The sequence below is a fragment of the Pogona vitticeps genome, chromosome 3 (assembly GCF_051106095.1).
Source record: "Pogona vitticeps strain Pit_001003342236 chromosome 3, PviZW2.1, whole genome shotgun sequence".
NCBI classification, from domain to species: domain Eukaryota; kingdom Metazoa; phylum Chordata; class Lepidosauria; order Squamata; family Agamidae; genus Pogona; species Pogona vitticeps.
The window spans coordinates 4,371,429-4,391,003 of record NC_135785.1 but is presented as its reverse complement, the minus strand read 5'-3'; the positions used below and the strand labels follow the sequence as shown (position 1 = coordinate 4,391,003).

At 44.8% G+C, this 19,575-nt stretch overlaps 1 protein-coding gene across 1 annotated transcript in view; it reads right to left on the bottom strand.

Annotated features, from left to right (window-relative positions):
• Nucleotides 1–19,575, bottom strand: part of PSMD1 (proteasome 26S subunit, non-ATPase 1) — a 122,110-nt gene that overhangs the window by 34,016 nt on the left and 68,519 nt on the right. Inside the window, exons 17-18 of the mRNA XM_072996336.2 lie at nucleotides 18,443–18,557; nucleotides 13,203–13,319 (exon numbers count right to left, since the gene is read on the bottom strand). Coding sequence (XP_072852437.2) covers nucleotides 13,203–13,319; nucleotides 18,443–18,557 — 232 coding nt within the window. The remainder of the gene's footprint in view (nucleotides 1–13,202; nucleotides 13,320–18,442; nucleotides 18,558–19,575) is intronic.

The window sequence follows — 19,575 nt, the reverse complement described above, 5'->3', positions numbered from 1 at the left end:
AGGGGGTTTCTCGATGCCGACCTGCGTTGTCGGGGGTCGAACTGGGACCACAGTTGGCGCCGAGGTGGAAGGGGCCGGTTGCGGTGGAGGGGCAACCGGTACCGTTGGAGGGTGGTCTTTGGCTTGAATAGCCCGGCGTCGGCGTCGAGGCCGGGTCGACTCCGAAGAAGAAGACACATATATGTACCGGATCTTTTTGCGGTACCGGTCTCGAGATGCGGATGTCGACGACGAAGAAGGAGACCGCGAGCGGTCGCGCCGACGTCGATGGTGTTTACGACGCTTAGGGCGGTCGGAATCCGCTGAACGGGAAGAAGAGGACCGACGTCGATGCTTGCTACGACGTCGATGAGAACGGTGCTTCTTCTTAGAGCGTTTACGCTTAGAGGATTTCGAGTCCGAGCGATCGCCAGAGTCGGACTGAGTGGAAGCTCGATGCCTCTTCTTCGATCGTTTCCGTCGAGGAGACTTCGACCTCGAGCGGCCGGAGGAAGGGGACCGACTCGGGGAGCCATGCTTCTCCGTGCGAGAACGTTTGCCTCGAGGAGATTTCGACCTCGAACGCACAGGTGATCGAGGTATCTTCTCTCGAGGGGATCTCGAGTCCGAGTGTACGGACGAGATCGACACGGGAGGCGACCCCTGGCCCGCAGGAAAAGGGCTATGCGGGGCGGAAGCGAGGCCAGTAGTGACAGCGACTAACTGGCTCGGTGTCGGGGAAGACCTTCCCGAAGGCGGTAACACCTCAGTACGTCGAGCAGGAGGAGGCGCGGGTGCCTCGGACGAGGCCCCGAAGCGCCTCGACAACTCTTCAAGAATCGGCGATGGGATGGAACCCGAGCTCGGAGAAAGTGGAATGGATGTCATTTTAAGCTGGGCGGCCGCCTTAGCTTTGGACGATTTCGACGGCTTAGCTTTCGGAGCCGGAGGCTCGGGGTTCGAAGCAGGAGCGGCCGATTTCGACGACGCGGATTTTTTCGACATTTTGGAAACTTTAGAGACGACTGACTGAACAGGAGCTGCTCGAGAAGTGGAAGCCATTTCCCCCTCCGAGGGCGCCGTGGAAGACAACGTTGACTCCCACAGATGGAGTTTAAGGCGCTGTTGGCGAGCCCTGAGAGCGGCCTTAGTGAAGGCTTTGCAGTGTGGGCAAGCTTTGGGATTGTGCGACTCCCCCAAACAATACAGGCAAGTATCGTGGCCGTCCTGATGGGGAATTTTGCGGTCGCACACCACACACCTGCTGAACGGCCCGGAAGGGGACATAGGGCAGTAAGGAAACCGAAACGACAAGTCCGAGGATAAGGCAGAGCAGTCCGAAATCAGTCCGAGTAAAGCCAGAGAAATACACCGGGTCGTCAAGTTGAAGGGAAAAAGCGCTAGGGTAGTCCGTGAGCGAAGCTGAGGTCAAAAGCCAAAAATCAGATATATAGATCGCAATAAACGCAGCTAAGACGAGAGGCTCCAAACCGCTAGGCGGAAAAATGGAACTGAGGGACGGTTAGGCTGGGCGTGCGCAGTAGGGGTAGTCCTAAACATTGTTACTTTTCTCTTGCAGCTAGAAAACGTTCCGAGAGGCCCAACGCTGGCGCTGGTATTAACCCTTTGTGTGCATTCACAGAAGACCACGATGAAGAAACAGCCTTTCTCAAGCTGGTGCCGTCCAGATGTGTTAGACTAAAACTTCTTCCACCATCTCTTAGCAGGAAAGACTGCCATATACGGCCATACCCTACTCTCACCAATGTGTCCAGCTTTTTCCCTAACAAGAAGAACTAAGAACAGCAACTAAGAAAAAGAAGATCTACTGTACTAAATCAGAAGACCTGTGCAGTTATTTAAAAAAAAAACAGAGTGAGGCATAAGCAGCAGCACATGAAACTTTTAATGCTGTATAAGGACTGGGCCTCTTGAGTTGGATCGCACCCCACTTGTTGTGCACTTACAGAAGAGCGCAAAGCTACAACAATCACTTTGGGCTTTAACCACAATGTTTAGCATAGCAAAGTTTACAGCTTTGTGTTAAAGGATTCTGGATTTAGACAAAGCTCTGGAGCAGTTCTCTAGAAAGATCAGGGGGGAAAATATTCAGTAGGAACCGAGATCTTAGAAGGCCCTGTATTTACATCATGGAGACCCACACAGTATTGATGTCACAAACACAGGCTGCACAGAAGAAACAAAAATAGTATCTGTTCTCTGATCCAAAGATCAATGCTTTTAACAGCCAGCCAAGAGTGGGCAGCTAACAAAGTGTTTCAGTCTATCTATGGTGTCAGAATGAAAAACAGCCTTCAGTTTCCAAGGAAATCTTAAAATACACTCGTACAAACACACTCTCAAGGTCTGGCACCCAAATCAGTATATTTAAGTAATCTGTAACTTTCAGAGAAATGAAATGTTATCCTCTTCCATAGCAGAGGCTAAGAACAGAGGACTCCCCTTATGGAAGGTGAGTAATGCTCCTCCGGGAAGATGGAAGTACAGTGGTGCCTCGCTTTACAACCGCCCTGCGTTACGATGAATCCGCTTAACGATGATCTTTTTGCGATCGCAAAACGATAGTCTGAATGGGGGATTTTCGCTTTGTGATGATCGGTTCCCTGCTTTGGGAACCGATTCTTCGCAAAATGATGTTTTCTGAACAGCTGATTGGCGGTTTCAAAATGGCCGCCAGGTGATTAAAATGGCTCCCCGCTGTGTTTAGGGACGGATTCCTTGCTATACAGGCAGCGAAAATGGCTGCCGTATGGAGGATCTTCGCTGGACGGTGAGTTTTTACCCCACTGGAATGCACTGAACGGGTTTCAATGCATTTCAATGGGTTTTTTCCTGCTTTACAATGTTTCCGCTTAACGGCGATTTTCCTGGAATGGATTATCGTCGTTAAGCGAGGCACCACTGTATCACCTACTTTGCAGTGCAGCAGAAAGTACCACACTAATACTGAAAAACTGTACCGGTTGTGGCAAGAAAGTGGACTATATTCACTAAGGGTCACCTGACTGACACTCAGGCAACAGATCCAGCTAAGCAGGATGGTCTGTTATAGCATTTAATAGGCGCTTATGAAGAGTTGTGCCAAATTAGAACAACGCGAGTCCTTCCTGTTTCCACCATGGACAATCAGATGCTTCCTGGAAACTTCCAAGCATGGCATAAACACAGTCAAGGCCTTCCAAATTTTGGAACCCACCACATGATATTCAATGGCTGATGGGTGTTTTAACCCCATCCCTACAGGTTTCTGTCTTGGTTTCTTTTTCGTAATCTAGTGGTCTGATTTAATGTGATAACACATCTGGATTTGATCATTTTTTCAAGACCAGGTCACAGTGCTTCGTGGCAGAGCTTCTACTTCATGTACTAAAAGTCCTAGAACCGTGGTTCCCAACCTTGGATAACCCTGGTGTTCTTGGACTGCAATTCCCAGAAGCCTTTGCCAAAAGCTGTGCTGGCTGGAGTTTCTGGGAGTTGCAATGGGTTAAACCGCAGAAGCCTTTGTGCTGCAAGGTCAGAAGACCTGCAGTCGTAAGATCGAATCCACGCAACAGAGTGAGCCCCCGTCGCTTGTCCCAGCTCCCGCCAACCAAGCATGCAAAATGCAAAAGGCAAGTAGATGAATAGGAACCACCACAGTGGGAAGGTCACGGCGTTCCGTGTTTAGTCACGCTGGCCACGTGACCACGGAAACTGTCTTCGGACAAACATTGGCTCTATGGCTTAGAAATGGGGATGAGAACTGCCCCCTAGAGTCGGACACAACTGGACAAATTGTCAAGGGGAACCTTTACTTTTTTTTACCCAAGGTTAAGAACCATGGTTCTAGAAGAAACCTTTGGCATTTCCCAGTTGATAGAATTGCTGATTAGCTGGACTGGAAACCATATCTTAGAAAGAACAACTAAGGAGTACATGGATCTACCAGTGGCTACCACCAGCCTTTCTGAGTGTATATTTTCCCTAGTGGTGTTAGATGCAGTCCGTCTCTGAGTATCAGGTGCTGGGTCACAGAATTATAGTGCTAGAAAGGGTGCCAAGGCTCATTTAACCTAACTCCAACCAATGAAGAAATTCACAGCTAACATACGTCTGACAGAGAGTCATTCAACTTTTAAAAAACACCAAGAAAGCAGAGTCCACTACAACAAGACAGGTAAACTGCACAGGCAGGTAAACTGAAGACATCACACCCAATTATGTGATGGCAAAGCGATCACCAACCAGGTAGGAGGGGAACATTTAGAAAGCAGGAGCAGACAAATTAACTGGCAGGGCAGGGCTTGGTTAGCAACACAGCCGGATGGGACTGGGGTAGAAATTGTGTCTTGCAAGTTGAAGAAGTGGCCGATTAGGTTGAGCTTAGGTATGTTCCAGGAAGGCTAAGAAAAGGTCCTAGAAGGGGCTAGGGGTGCATATGGAAGTGATAGTAAAAACACACCACTACTCTCTATTAAGCACTGGCTTTTTGTCAGCTGTTCTTTGGTTGAAATCCTGTGTGCTGTTAAGACTGACAAACTGAATGCAAATACCTGTTATGAAATATGTATTGTGCCTTTAAACAGAGCAACCACTAAGCTTCAGCTTTCATCAAAAAGTAAGCCTTCTGCTTCAGTTTGAGAATCTGCCTCAGTTTCCATTTATACACATGTCAGGAGTAAGTGATTTTAAGGAGCCTTATAAATATAAAATGTTCTCAAGCTCTGGCTTCACCACCGACGCTATAAATTATTACTATTATTTATCCCATAAAACACAGGAAGTGTATGACGTTTTGATCACTCCAGATCTCACTCGTATTGCTGGCCTCTCCGGGGCTTTTTCGCCGAAGGAAGTGTCCACCTTGTGGATTCTCAGGAAGTTGTTGAAAAAGATCAACACTTGCAATGGCTCTCAAGCCCGTAGATATAGAAGACTAAGGGGGAAACCCTGCTAGGACCTCAGGACCAGAGGTGCCCCAAAAGGCACCAGCAATAAGACACTCAGGCAATGTCTTCAACTAAAGCACCTGGATCAAATTTGCTCCCAGATCCTGCTCATTTAGGCTTGGCTTCCAGCTCTGCTCGGAGAAGCACTGTTGGTGACTGCCTCACTGCTCTTAGATAGAAATAGGCAGCCCCTGTTTTTTCAGAGCTCCCCCTCACCGAAGATGGGGCAGGAATACTCCCCCTTCCCTTTTCAAAATGAAAACTCATTCTTTTTCCACTGTCGCCTCCAGCGCAGACTTTCTGGAGATTGGTTTTTGAGATTTTAGTCTTTGAGTTTAACAGTTTCGGTTGCGGATTGTTTCATTTTGATTTTACTGTGAACCAAGACGAGAGCAGTTATGGCTGAGAAGTGTTTTATGAAAACATTACATCTTTAATATATGTTTTTTTAAACAAAGGAAGAAGAAGCAGGGGTAGACTTAAATAGGGCCGTCAGAGCCATTGAGCCATGGAGACCGGGAGACTTACCCTACAGAAACTTGGGAAGTTATACGAAGGAGGCCTTTGGGGGGGGGAGGTACTTGGACACTCCCTGATTTAAAAATGCATTTAATAATGTGAATTAATTTAAATCTATCTGAATGTTTGAAGGACTGCAGTGCCTCTGTACTCACTAGCTGGTAGACTGCTCTAATAACCACACAGATTTGCAGTTTAATAGTTTAACCGTGAGAGAATGATCCAAGGAGTGGTGCTACTGGAAGTTCCACTGCCACCTGCTGTGAGGGTCAGGCCCCATATACTTTCGTCTAAAAGACAATACTTTTGTCTAAAATCTTTAGACTAAAAATTGAGGGGCGTCTTATACGCGGAAGTAAGCTGAGGAGAGAACAAAAACAAGTGGAGGGGAAAGCAGGGATTAAAGCAATCCTGCAGCGCTTTGATCCCTTTCCCCCTACACTTCCTAAGTCCCACTTAGATGTCTTAATATTGGATTAGAAAAGTGGGGGGCGTCTTATACATGGGGGTGTCTTATACATGGAAAAATACTGTGTATATACATGGAGCGGGCAGATCCATGACGCTAGAGGTACACTCTGGCAGTGGAGATACCCAAGATGTCCCTGATTTCACTCCAATGGGGGAGGGGAACCCAATACGTCCAACTCACACCACTGTGCAACTCTGCTGGAAAGCTTGATGGCACCCATATACAACCTGTGTAAAGACAAGTATTACAGAAATAAACAGGTGACAGGACCTGTCATGTTGCTGAACGTAAGGGTTGCTCCTGGCATTGCTAAGCAATATATAGCCTGCCGTATCTGACTTGGCAGACGTCCCATGTGAAATTATACATTGCATCACAAGTCTCTGGAACGCCAGCCTCCAAAGTCGCCAGTCTCACCCACATGGCTTCCTGACTCAAGTTGCTCCAAGAGCAGAACTGGCCAGGCCAACCTCATCCTGAAGGTTTCCAGTTGCTCACTGCTGCTTTAAATTACAAGAAAAAAAAAGCTCCCAGGGACAAACGTGATTTATGGGTCCCAACAGGAACAGTCATCACATGGATTGATGGTCCAGTTTCTGGCCTAGACTAAGATGTCATATTCTGGGATGAGGTCAAAAACTTATGATCTCCTCCTCGCTGTACTAACACAATTTAGGTGCAGGCAGTGAAAGCTCAGAGGAAATGGAAGAAATGATCAACAGCCACCCACTAAAACCCCCACGTCGATAGGATTTGCCAGCAGCCAGGTTAAAACTCAGATAACTCATTACAAGGAGAACCATGGAAGACATGCTCACAAAGTAATGAATGACTCTCTGGAAGGCTATTCCACAAAGGCTCGCCTCTGATTCTTACACTTGCCCAGGTAGCTGTCTTTCACTGCTGTTGCCCACTAGCAGCTCATACGCAGCGGTCCAAGTGGCTAGCCCTGAGTCAATTTGGCCCATCTTGGCTTCCCACAAAAGCACACTGTGTTTATTCCAAGCTGCAACTTTTCATACAGTCACAAAACTTTAGAATTTGAAGTGACCACCAGAATCACCTTGGCCACAATCCCTTGTCAGTGCAGGAAATCCACCACTAAAACGCCCGTGACAGAGAGCTACCTAATCTTTGTTTTAAAACCTCCAGTGAAGGAGAGTACGCTCCTTCTGAGGTGGCCTTTTCCACTGTCAAACAGCTCTTGTCAGAAGAAAGTTCCTCTGTATGTTTACTCGGAATCTCCTTTGCCATAATTTGAATCCACTGCTCTGGGCCTTACAGGTTGGTTCCATCTTTCACACGAGAGCCCTTCAGACACTATATCAACCGTCAATCTTCTCTTTGGTTGTTGTGGGTTTTTCGGGCTTATTGGCCGTGTTCTGAAGGTGGTTTTTCCTAACGTTTCACCGGTCTCTGTGGCCGGCATCTTCAGAGGACAGCAAATCCAATCTTCTCTTTTCCATAGTAAACATAGATCCAACTCCACACGGGGCTGGGTTTCCAGCCCCTTTAACAACTTCAGTGTCATTCTCTGGAAACATTACACCTTCTTGATAAACTTCTTAAACTGGAGTATCCAGAACAGGATGCAGTACTCCAGGCAAGGTATTACGAAAAGCAGAACAGAGCACTCACCTTCCTTTGATCCGGACATGGAATTTCTATTGAAGCAGCCTAGAACAACATCAGGGCTTTTGTGTGTGCTTGTTGGCACCACAGTCACTCCATCTTTGTGCATGTGATTTTTTTCCCTTGTTCAATGATGAAAACTTACTTGGTGCCTCGCAAGACGGTTTCTTCTATGGCCATGCTTCGCAAGACGGTCCCCCCCCTCCCCGAGACCGATGCCTCGCAAGATGAATAAATTTCATTCGTCTTGCAAGGTTCCCATAGGGAACCTTGCAAGACGATTTTTTCGCAAGACAGCGATTCTCGCGGAACTAATTACATTCGTCTTGCAAGGCAACACTGTAGTTGCATTTGCATGCTTTCGAACTGCTAGGTTGGCAGGAGCTGGGACAAGTGATGGGAGCTCCCTCCGTCGCGTGGATTCGATCTTTCGATGGCTGGTCTTCTGACCTTGCAGCACCGAGGCTTCTGTGGTTTAACCCGCAGTGCCACCATGTCCCTAATATAGTTGTAGTGAAAAGAATCCAAAAATCTCATGCCTATTGTATACATCAGGAAGCTTGAGTCACCTAAGAGGATACCTGTCAAGGTCTCTTGCTTAGTGAATCTGACCTCATCCGTTTGTATACTCACTGTTGTGAGCCTTAAACGCTGTCTTTTTTAAATGACGTAAGCCACATTGGGTCCTTTTTAAGAAGAAAGGCAGGGTAAAAATATTTTAAATAAAATAAATTAATGTGCAGGTTCCTCAAATACTTCATAGACATCTGCCCCAATTTCATTGCAACAACTCTAAGGAGCAAACGCGACATCATCTTTCCAATGGATGCAAAAACCACAGAGGAAGCCTTTCTCTTAAGATAACTATTTTATCTGCATAAAATATCAAGCCAAAGTCACTGCATCGCACAACTTTCACACTGACTGTCATCTAGTACAGATATGAAAGAGAAAAAAAACAAAACTCAGATCAATTCTGCAAGCAAGAGGTGTGGGGTAATCTCTCAGAGAACAGCACTTATGAGAAGTTTCAGCAACCAGGATACTGAAAAATGAGTCACTGACAAGATGCTGCGTCACAGAAATGCCAGTGTCATTTCAGCCTACGTTGGGATGAATGAGGTGAGGCTTTACTTAGGCCAAGAGAGGTTTGTGGGTGGCCGCTGCAAGACCTAGATTGGGAAATAAATATGCTCCAAGATCAGAGGCTGGAGCCAAAGGTGTGAAATTCAGCTAGAAATTGGAAACAGAACTATATCTGGCTTAAGACGTGAACATGAGAAACCGTAATGGAATGCAGGGTTGCTCTTAATAGGTTGTTCTGACTAGATCTCTGGGCAACATATCAGAACCCATCTTCCACAGCACTGGCAGCTCTTAAAAAAAACACTTGAAAATCCATCTGAGCATTCTGGTCGGATTAATCAAGGCTAGAGGTGGGCACGAACTGCCAGTTCAGGCCAAACATGTGTTTGGTGCCTCAAAGCCCTGCCTCCTCCAGCAGGCGCCCACTCAGAGGCAGGCGCCCAGAGGTGGTGGGGCAGAGGACCCAGGCCATGGCCTCTGAGTGGGCACCTTCTGGAGGAGGAGGGGCTGTGAAGCACTGAGCACCTGGTTCAGTCGATAAATGAACTGGCACAAAACACCAGTTTGTGCCCATCTCAAAGCAAGACAACATTTTTGTACCAGATACTTTTCTGGTTGGTTTTACAAACAGTTCTGTCATGTTCATAACAACAGTGCCTGCATCAACACCCAGTAAATAAAGGTCATGGCTCAGCTGACCTTTCATCTGTGTTCCACACATGAACCTATTCTCTAAAAGAACTACTTGGCTCTTCCTTGCCATGAAGATGAGTCATAAGAAAGGTAACCGTGGTGTGAACTTTCATTAGCTGTTTATTTCCACCGTTTATATTCTGCTCCTTCCACACTAATTTATGTTCCCATTACATAAATGTTCCCTACCTTGTAAGCCCAGCAAAGCACTAACAAACAATAAAAAACAGAAAATAATAAAATGAAGCATATAAACCAATATAACAAACTAAAACCTGCCATTTCAAGCTGGCTTTTAGGCCCGCGTTTGGAACTGAAACGGTTTTGATTGTCCCTAAGAGCTTAACTCTGCAGAGAGAAAAGGCAGGGATGTGCACCTCTGTCGATTCTCTTAGGGATCCTCGCTGCTTTCAGTAACATTTACCATGGGCTTCTTCTAGACTGACTGTTGAAGCTGGAGGTTCTGTGCACTCCTTTGCAACCGTCGGTCCTGGCGAGTGGTCAATTCCAGGAGGTCTCCAGGAGTTTGCCTGGCAAACTGTGCTCTGGAGTCCCACGGGGCGCCCCACGTAATTTAACACCCATATGAACCATGAGAGAAATCATCCAGGGATCTGGAGTGAGTCATTACTAATACGCTGATGACGCTCAGCTCTATCTCTTGCTTTGATCAAATCCAGCACAGCTTGCGTGTCTTCCAATTCAGTAGTGGTTGGACACAGCAATGGGGAAGATGAGAGCCAATACACTTAAGACAAACCAGATGAAGATGCAGGCACTACTGGTGGGAGTTCCTTTGTTTTGACTTTATGTGTTGTAGGATAGGAGCTAGTGAATGGGGTGTGATTATTATTTTACAGAGTAGAGGCTTTCACTGAGTTGAGCATTTAAAAACAAACAATTAATTTTACCTGCCTAGTTGAGAGGTATTCAACCTGTTCTGGGGGGGGGGGATATAATCTTGAATGATTATTTTATTTTTGGATATTGATATTATTTTAATTGTTTTGTTGTGTTTGATGTATGCCGCCCAGAGTAGTCGAAACAACTAGATGGGTGGGACAAAAATTAAACAAACAAACAAACAACTTCTCCTACACCAGGATTGCCGACGTTATAGCCCCAATGCTACCGCAGAACTCCCCGTGCAAAAATCACACACACACAAACGTCATCGTCGTTTAGTCGTGCCCGACTCTTTGTGACCCCATGGACCAGAGCACGCCAGGCCCTCCTATTTTCCACTGCCTCCACACACACACACACAATTTTCTTCCCCCCCCAAGTCAGCTGAGAAGCCTGATAAGAGGGTGTTCCTCCAATCTACAAAAATAAATAAATAAATAAATAAATAAATAAATAAATAAATAAATAAATAAATAAATAAATAAATAATAAACAAACCAGAAATAGAAACTGAAAGTGCTTATCTGTGCACGTCATGTTTCTTTGATTAATGGCCAGTTAAGTACCTGGTGGAGGCTGTCTTGCCTGTCTATTTACAGGAATTTGCTCCACACCCACCCAGCTCACTAAGATTGCCCTCCCCTGCCTTACACACTCACGGCTACGCTTTGGGGGTACTTATTTCTCCAACCTTGTGGCCCAGAGTACCTTCTGCCAACCTTTCCTTGGGAGTGCCTTTTGTCCAGCCTTGCCCCCTTTTCTGCATAGATATAGCTTCGCTTCACATCTCCATATTTTCACAGAGTCCCATTTCGATGGCTGCATAGCTCAAAAAGCCCCTGGCTCGAGGAGTTTGCTTCCCCACCGGGCGTCCCGGGAGAAGAGCCAGCCTAAGTAGCCTTGGTTCCAGAGCGGTCCCACAAAGAGGGAACAGGAAACCACATCTAAGTACACTGAGAAAACCCCGGGAAGGGTTGCTGCTGTAAGTCAAAATGAACTTGATGGCATGCAATTTGCTGTTATTGTTGTTGATGAGGATGCCCTATAGAAAGGCGTTTGAAAACGGCCTGGAAACTCAGTTAGTGCAAAACATAGCAGGTCTGGACAATCTGATCCCACTGTGGTGGCACTCTTGTCACATGGGTGAGCTTCTGGTCCATTTCTGAACTAAATCTGAAGTTTTGGTTTTAACATTTGAAGCTGTAATGCACACAGATCTATCCAGATCATAAAGACTTTCCGATGGGGCACCTTCCCATTGTCTCACTTGGCTTTCACTCTGTCTTTCTTTGGGCACAGGCTTTTAAGATGGTTTTCAGATTTTTAAAATCTACTACTTGTGACTTACTGTTATTGATCTGGATTGTGTTACTATTTATGTTGTATTTCCATTTCCATTTGAGTGGCATACAAATACTGTTAACATCCACAACACACAGTAAAATAACCATCCCAAGTCACAAATGCTGCTATTCTTAGTTACTGAAAGCCTGGGGAAACAGTCATCAGTTTTCCTTGCGCCTAAATGACACGTAACAAGGGTGCCAGGCAGGACAGCATTCCGAAGTTATTTTTTTCCCCATTTGTTACAAAAGTTACAACGGCCACAAAAGGCAAAAATAGTCTAGAATCTGTTTTTTGGTATGGATTTTGAGAACGACGACAAAACGTCCGTGAGTTTAATGGCTATTTGCTCTCACAAAGGAGGATGAGAAATGCAACCGAATAAAATGGAACCGTCCACCGAAGCTGAGTGATTGCAGATTAAGAATCAGTAAAAGGAAACAACTCTTCACAAGGTGCAAAGATAAACTATGGAACCCACTGCCACATGTGTGTGTGTATGTGTGTGAAAGTTCTCACCCTAGACTGCTTTTAAAAGGAATGAGATGAATTCACTGAAATCAAGCCCTCAAAGCCAAAGTGTTGGATTTGCCCTTGAACTGGTCAATCTCCTTTTGCTTTGGCCTTCCTGGTTATGTTAAAACATTCCTTTTGTCTTCCAAGTGAGATTCGCCAGTGCCAAGTTTCTGTGTGTGTTTAAATTTCAGCTTTAAAAAAAATCTTCAAAGCACGGAAGCCCTACTTGGTGACCTTCTATTTCGATTCACAAACGCTTCCTAGATTCGCTTCAGATCAGTTTGAGAACTGACCCATAGGACCACATCTCTTCACTCTCTGGAATAAATTTCCGAATCTGAAGCACATCCCTGATTGACATTATGGTTCGCCAAGCAACACGGTCTGGAAGAGTATACATTCAAGGCCAGCACTGATCCATGTGAGAAATGAAACTGAATCAAGCAATCACTTAAAGCCAATTACTTCTTGGCTTCTTCATCCAGGCTCAATTTGAACCTCTTAAGACAAAAGGCGGCATGAGTTTGCTACAGGAGGAAACGTGGCACCTGATGAACAAAGAGGCAAATGTATTGATCCTTTGCCTGTGGATATCTTTTATCCGTTTCCCGATCCTCAGTACTCCACATGACGGAGGATTCTCAAGCGAGGGTGAAGGGCAGTTTGCAATCCACAGCTGTAGACAGATGCTGGTTTCCGGAGGGTTTGGAGCATAGCTCCCTGCCAAGCCCCACATACTTGGGAAAGCTATCCTGTGCCTCACTCAGAGGACTGACCAGAGATAAGCAGGATTAGCCCCATTCCACTCATGACACCACCCTCAATAATAGAGAAGGTTAAACAGTCGGTACAAGCTCCTGTACAAGGACAGCTTTGATGAACAGACACTAGGGGGCTCATAGACCAGTTGTTTGCTGTTTACTGCATTCAAGTTGTTTGTTTTTTTTTAAATTAAGTTTTTCAAAGTTCATTAGTGAGTATTTCTCAAAAAAAGCTGCTGCTCACCAAACAACTGGTGCTACGGAGCTGCGAAAGCAGCCGAACTCCAGTTCAGCCGAGTGCCATTTTTCTCGCATACCTCCCCCGGCTGAAGAGCCATCACTCACCTTCGGACAAAGAATCTCTGTCTGCTGGATCATGATAAGGGCAGATGCAATCAGTGCTCCTTGACGCACGTAGTTCACAGGATCATTTGTCATCGGCTCCAGCAAATTAATTGCTTCCTATTGGAGGGAAGAAAAAAGAAGAAGAAGGCTCAGAGTACTATCTGTATTACTTTTCCGGCACCAAGTTTTTGTCAAGGTTATCAGACTAGGATCTTGAAGAGGGCCATAGAACAAGGTCTGCTTAATGTTACTGATAGGTTTTGCCCGCTAAACAGATTTTAAAAAGCAAAAAAGTTGTATGTGTTTTATTTTTAAGCACCCACTCAACTTACACTAGAAAGATCATTAACATGCCAGATAACTCATTGTGCTTGAGAGGTGTGACAAGTACGAAGTCCGAATGCATTTAATACCACAAGTAACATCTCTCTGGGCATCAAGAACCTTTCGCCTGTTTCTTCTCTGCTTAACAACGTGGGCATCCATCCCAAGGGGCAAGGGAGGGCCGCACTGCAGATCAGCTGTGCGGCTGATAAACGAACCACCGGTTCGTGCCCATCTCTACTGAACACTGTCTGTTTCAAGAAGACTGTACGGCTGAGAAATTCCTACTGCCTCCATTTTCACTGACCCCCAAAGAGAAGACTAGACTCTGGCCTTCCAAAACTGAGCAAGTGAAGCCGAAGAAGAAATTAAAGAAGTTATTTTTTTCAGCCTATAACTGCCAGAGCCATTTGCTGTGCTCAGGGCGCGGGGCATTTTAGAAGTTGTAATGCAGGCCCCAGAGATAATAATGCTTTATAGGTTAAAAATATATATGTGATATAAGACCACTGCCCTTGGTGATGAGCTATGAAAATCCTTAGGAGAAATTTCAAGTGACCCTAGGTAACCTTCGGTCCCTTTGTGTTCAGAGGCATCCTGATGACCAGAAAACCCTGGTATCTGCACATTTCTCCTTCCAAGTAAAGGACTTAAAGTAACCCTTTACATGGATAATGTACTTCTATGCTATCCAGAAATGTGGAACATTGATATATACACATACCCTGTTTCCCTGAAAGTAAGCCCTAACCTGAAAATAAGCCCTAGTATGATTTTTCAGGATGCTCATGATATAAGTTCTACCCCCAAAATAAGCTCTAGTTAAGTGAAACCCCACCCTCCACCCTTGTGCAGCAACCAGAAGATGGCACGACTGTCTTTGAATAAATATAAATTGTTGTACATGAAAAAACAACATCCCCTGAAAATAAGCCCTAATGTGTTTTTGGAGCAAAAATTAATATAAGACCCTGGCTTATTTTTGGGGAAACACAGTAGTTCAAGACACCCTGATGATTAGAAAATACTCAAGGGGATACATTTTCCCACTTAGCCATTAGAACCCATGGCATGAAGCCTTCATCATAAAAGCGTGTACTGTAGGACCCCCATATTTGCTGGGGATTGGTTTCAAGCCCCCTGTGGATACTGAAAACCGTGGATAATAGCAAACAAGACATATATATCTCATCGTAAAAGGGAAAAAAACTTGAAAAAGTATATTTTTACATGTATTATCAGAACTGGCCATTAGACAGCGCCAGAAACCATGCTATGTATTCATCACTAACAAGTATTCATAGGATAGTATTCATAGTGGCCATTTGTGGTAATACATGTGAAAATAATTCTGGATTTTTTTCTTTTAATATATTTAAGATTTTCAGAAAGGGGGTAAGTGAATCAGTGGATACTGATCGCATGAATAAGGGGGTCCTACTGTAATATTCTTAGAACAGAACAAGCTGAAAAGTAATGCTGGATTGTGGGGCTATTACCACAATATGCAGATGAATCAATGCTAAGAGCATTTTGGGTAGATCCTGTACTCACAAAAATCAGCCTGTATTAACCTGAGGCATATCCTACCTTGCTTTTAAAACCTGGTGACTGAACTAAATGAAGTCCTAAATGAAGGAAGTCTAATTCACATTTTAAATAAAAGGCAGGCTGTCCTTTCTAAAACATTTATTTCTTTTTTTATACTGTGTAGGTTTTTCAAAACCTTTACCCCAATTATGTAAAGTCACCTTTTATAAGGTCGAGTTGCATTCTTCTGCATTTATTGGTCCAGGTCTAATCTGTAACACTGTGTGAGCTCACAGCTATTTATGGAGGATGCGTGATGGAAATGCCTTTTCGGTCTAACTAAAAGCTTAACTTCATTTCCAATCTCCAAAGTTCTAACATATTAACTTCGCCTTTAAAATATGTTGATGTGTGCCCCAGAAGACACCGTGATATAAACAGATGCTCAAGATCCTTTATTTTAGAAATAAACAATAAAAGTACAGAGCTGAAGCCAGGCAGGTTCTATTACCCTGCCTATACAAATTATAGAGAAATAAAACAGACCCGGACTGTATGTACCAAATAGTTGTCCATTTTTGTAGTGCTGGCAGATGCTGGCAACTAGCAAGAGAGGTTACTGCTAGATGGACCCTAGTTTTCCTCAAACACCCAAGGCATTCACAGTTTCTCTCCCCCCAGGAGGGATGCGCTGCCTTGTCATCAGGGAGAAAAGGGGGACCCAAGCCATCCTGAACAGAAATATCTCATCTGATTTTGGAAGTAAAGCAGGGTCAGGCTTGGTTTGTACTATGATTGGAAGCTATCCGGTGACACTGGGGATCTCCAAATACAGTCAGAAAACAATCTGAGCCATTTCCAGTTGACCATGCTGTACTAGAGGTCTCAGCCCTCTGGCTCTGCATAAGACGTGTTCCTACATTCCTAAGAACTAACCCTAACTGTAGGGTCAAGGAACATGGCAAAGGTTGAAACCCGTTGCAGAAGGCATCCTGTGTATACATACAAAGGGAGGTGTGGCGTCAGAGAGAACAACTTGGCAGAAAAATTAGAGAAAAGACCCTAAGAATAGTGCAGGACTACGCTTGAACATGACACGCATGCTGCAGGAGGTAGCAGCTGGACTGCTAAAAGGAACATTTTCCAGGTAAAGGTAAAGGTTCCCCTTGACAATTTTTGTCCAGTCCTGTTCGACTCTAGGGGGTGGTGCTCATCCCCGTTTCCAAGCCATAGAGCCAGCGTTTTGTCCGAAGACAATCTTCCGTGGTCATATGGCCAGTGCGACTTAGACACGGAACACTGTTACCTTCCCACCGAGGTGGTCCCTATTAATCTACTCGCATTTGCATGCTTTCGAACCGCTAGGTTGATGGGAGCTGGGACCAGCGACGGGCACTCACTCCATCATGTGGATTCGATCTTATGACTGCTTGGTCTTCTGACCCTGCAGCACAGGCTTCTGCGGTTTAGCCCACAGTGCCACCACGTCCCACATTTTCCAGAACCCCACATAAAACCAGTTTCGAAAGATTTGCACCTGCTGCCAGTACACTTCCAGTTCGAGTTCAAGGTGTTGATGATGACTTATAAAGCCCTAAGTGGCTTGGGGCCTGGATATTTGAAGGAGCAATTCTCCATATACAAACCACAGCACCCCAACAGTGGATTGCCCTCCCCTAGAAGGCTTGATGGGTGCTAACACTGGCATCATTTCAGCCTCAAGTCAAGATGTACTTATTAGAGCCTTTGGGGACTGAGGATCAGGGCCTTCATTGCCCATGTTTTAAATATTTAGAGTGTTTTAATTTTGCGTTGCTTGAATTCAAATTGTCCTGTACAGCTTTGTAACCCGTGCTGAGATCCTATGATACAGGATGGGCCATAAACATTTGTTGAATGATAAGAAAAGGAGAGAAAGCAGGAGGAAGGGAGGGAGAGGGGCACAGTGCCAAGAAGAATCTGTGGACTAAATTCCGTAGGGACTCAAATGGACAGAATATCGAATGACAGAGAGATAAAGTTTATACAGAGGTTGGAGAGGGCGGTGATCAGTCATCTGGTGGGGTGAAGCGCCATAAAGAACTCATGTGCAGGAGTCCGATTTTTTCCAACTGAGAACCAATGGCCCAAGAGAGCTCCCGGGTCCAAGACCACCGAAGATTAATGGCTCCAACACTCCAAAGTGTGCTATCAACTTACTGCTTGATCCCTTACTTACAATTAAAGAGAAACAGGCTGTGCAACAACCTTCCCTCTTGTTTACTGTTGAAGGACAAGGGGTGGGGGAGTCCACATAGTCTCGCAGCATGCTTTATTTCTTCTTGGTGATCAAACTGAACGTGAGCGCCATAAAGAGGACAATGCCTGCTGGAAGCTTCGCTGGAGTAGCCCGGGTTCATGAACTGCAAGCTTATTGAAAGATAGCTGGCTGTTTAAAAGACAGGTGGTACACCGAAGCATAATTAGCTGACTGTTTTTTGCTAAAGTTTCCTAGAAGATATTGTTTACTGCTGGCGAGTAGATCTTTCAAAAAGATCTTTTGTGGCAGGTAATAAGGTAACAGGAAGCAAAGCTCTGCAAACGGATTAAATCACTTTCAGTCTTCCAGAAGTAATAGAAATAGATGGTAAGTTCCAGAGAAAAGGGCTGTAGTTTTTGGAGAGGGGTGCTTGCTTGCATGCCTACCACTGACTCATCTGAAAGAATTCTGGCTGCCATCCTCTAACAACTTCCTGGGAGCAGCTGCATAAGTACTGAAGGAGAATGAGATGCATGTTCCCAAATGATGGCCGATATATACAACACGTGCCTAAGTCATTTAAATCCAAAAGAAGTACGCTTTCTTTGTCAAAGCAGTTTTACACATTTTTCATTTTAATGGTAAAAGAAAAATTCCACCAATCAATTATGCTTATTTAAATTAGACAACAGCCTTATTTTTACTCTTTTTTGCAGTCTAATCTTAACCCAGGGAGAAATGTGTGTGTTTTTTTATGAGCCTAAAGCCAACGGTGGTCATTCAATGGGCAGCTCCTAGAACGATGTGATTATTGGACTGGATGGTATTTCTGAAGCTTCTTCCAGTCATGAGGTTTTCTATTTGAGGAAAGTGCATGAGCAATGGAAGAGGAAGAGTACCAAGCTTGGGAACATCTGAGCCAGATTTTGGTGGAATATCAGGAAAAAACTCCTAACTGTTAGAGTAGTACGACAATGGAACCAATGACGTCAAGAGATGGTGAGTGTTCCGACACTGGAGGCCTTCAAGAGAAACTTAGACAACCACCTGGCAGATCTCCTTTGCTTTGGATTCCTGCCATGAGCTCAATGGACTTACAAGCCCCCTCCTTATACTATCATTCTGCTCCATAATGCCATGACCTTACCTTATTTCCAGTGCCAGCACAGCAGATGCCCAGAGCCATGGCTGCCCCATAACGGACATGGGGGTTGTAACTTTCGGACAGCAAGGAAACAACACTGGGACATTGTTCAGGGGTCCTGAGAAGGAAAACAAGCAGAGCAATTAAAGGGGCCTGAATTGTAGAGACGATCACAGATTTAACCAGCAGAAAAATATTGACGCAAGTCCCCGGAGGAAAGTTAACATACATTTTACTAAGTGTAACTGAGATTTTGCTTTTTTCCCTTCTTTCTTCTCAGAGGTAACTTTGACTCGTAATGTAAATACAGAGGTGTTGAGAACTGAGGGGATCAAAGTTAAAATAAGCCGTGCCTGGGATCTCTCTGAAGTCATCAACAGGTTTGAGGATTATAAACTGGCACACGTAGGGAACTATTTATCACCTTGTTCTCAAACAACAGCTCAAAAGACGGTCAAAAAATGAGCTGCAGTGGAGATGAGTGACAAGGCTAGGAATATATAAACCTAAACATTCACTGCAAAGAGGATTTAAGTCCAGTATGGCCAACACCTTTGTGTTTTGCCTACTTTAGCAATTACTCAACCTGCAGGTTCCTAGGAGAAAACACAGTATTATGGCACATACTGGCACCACTATCGGTTTTCAAAACTATTTTTTAATGTAGTGGGATTATTCCTAAATGATTAAAGCCAGCAAGATCTTCGGGCAGGTCTCTAAGTGAGTGTGTCTGTGTGTTTTAAGTTTCTGACTCTTCTTTCCAGTGGTTAAGCAGCTAAATTCCACAATAATGAATAGGTGGTCTTAAAGTAAAAGTGCTTACTGGAGGGAAACTGAGCTGCTAAATTCGGCATTTGAAAAACTAATAAAAGGATGGGGGGTAAAAATTACTATCTGTGTGATAAGGAAAAAAAATCACTATTTTTTAAATGTAAGGTAGCTTAGTTTGCAAAACATCCTTAGCGTACCAACCATGGCTAACCATCACCCCCACCTGGTCTTCTGCACCATGTCCTGTAGCAACCTCCAGATGTATGGCAGTGTTAAGACTGATATACAAAAAATAAGTGAAGTCTTAATGCATTTTGAAGAACTACTGCATCTGATGCAAACAGCCTGCAGGCTATGAAAGCTTG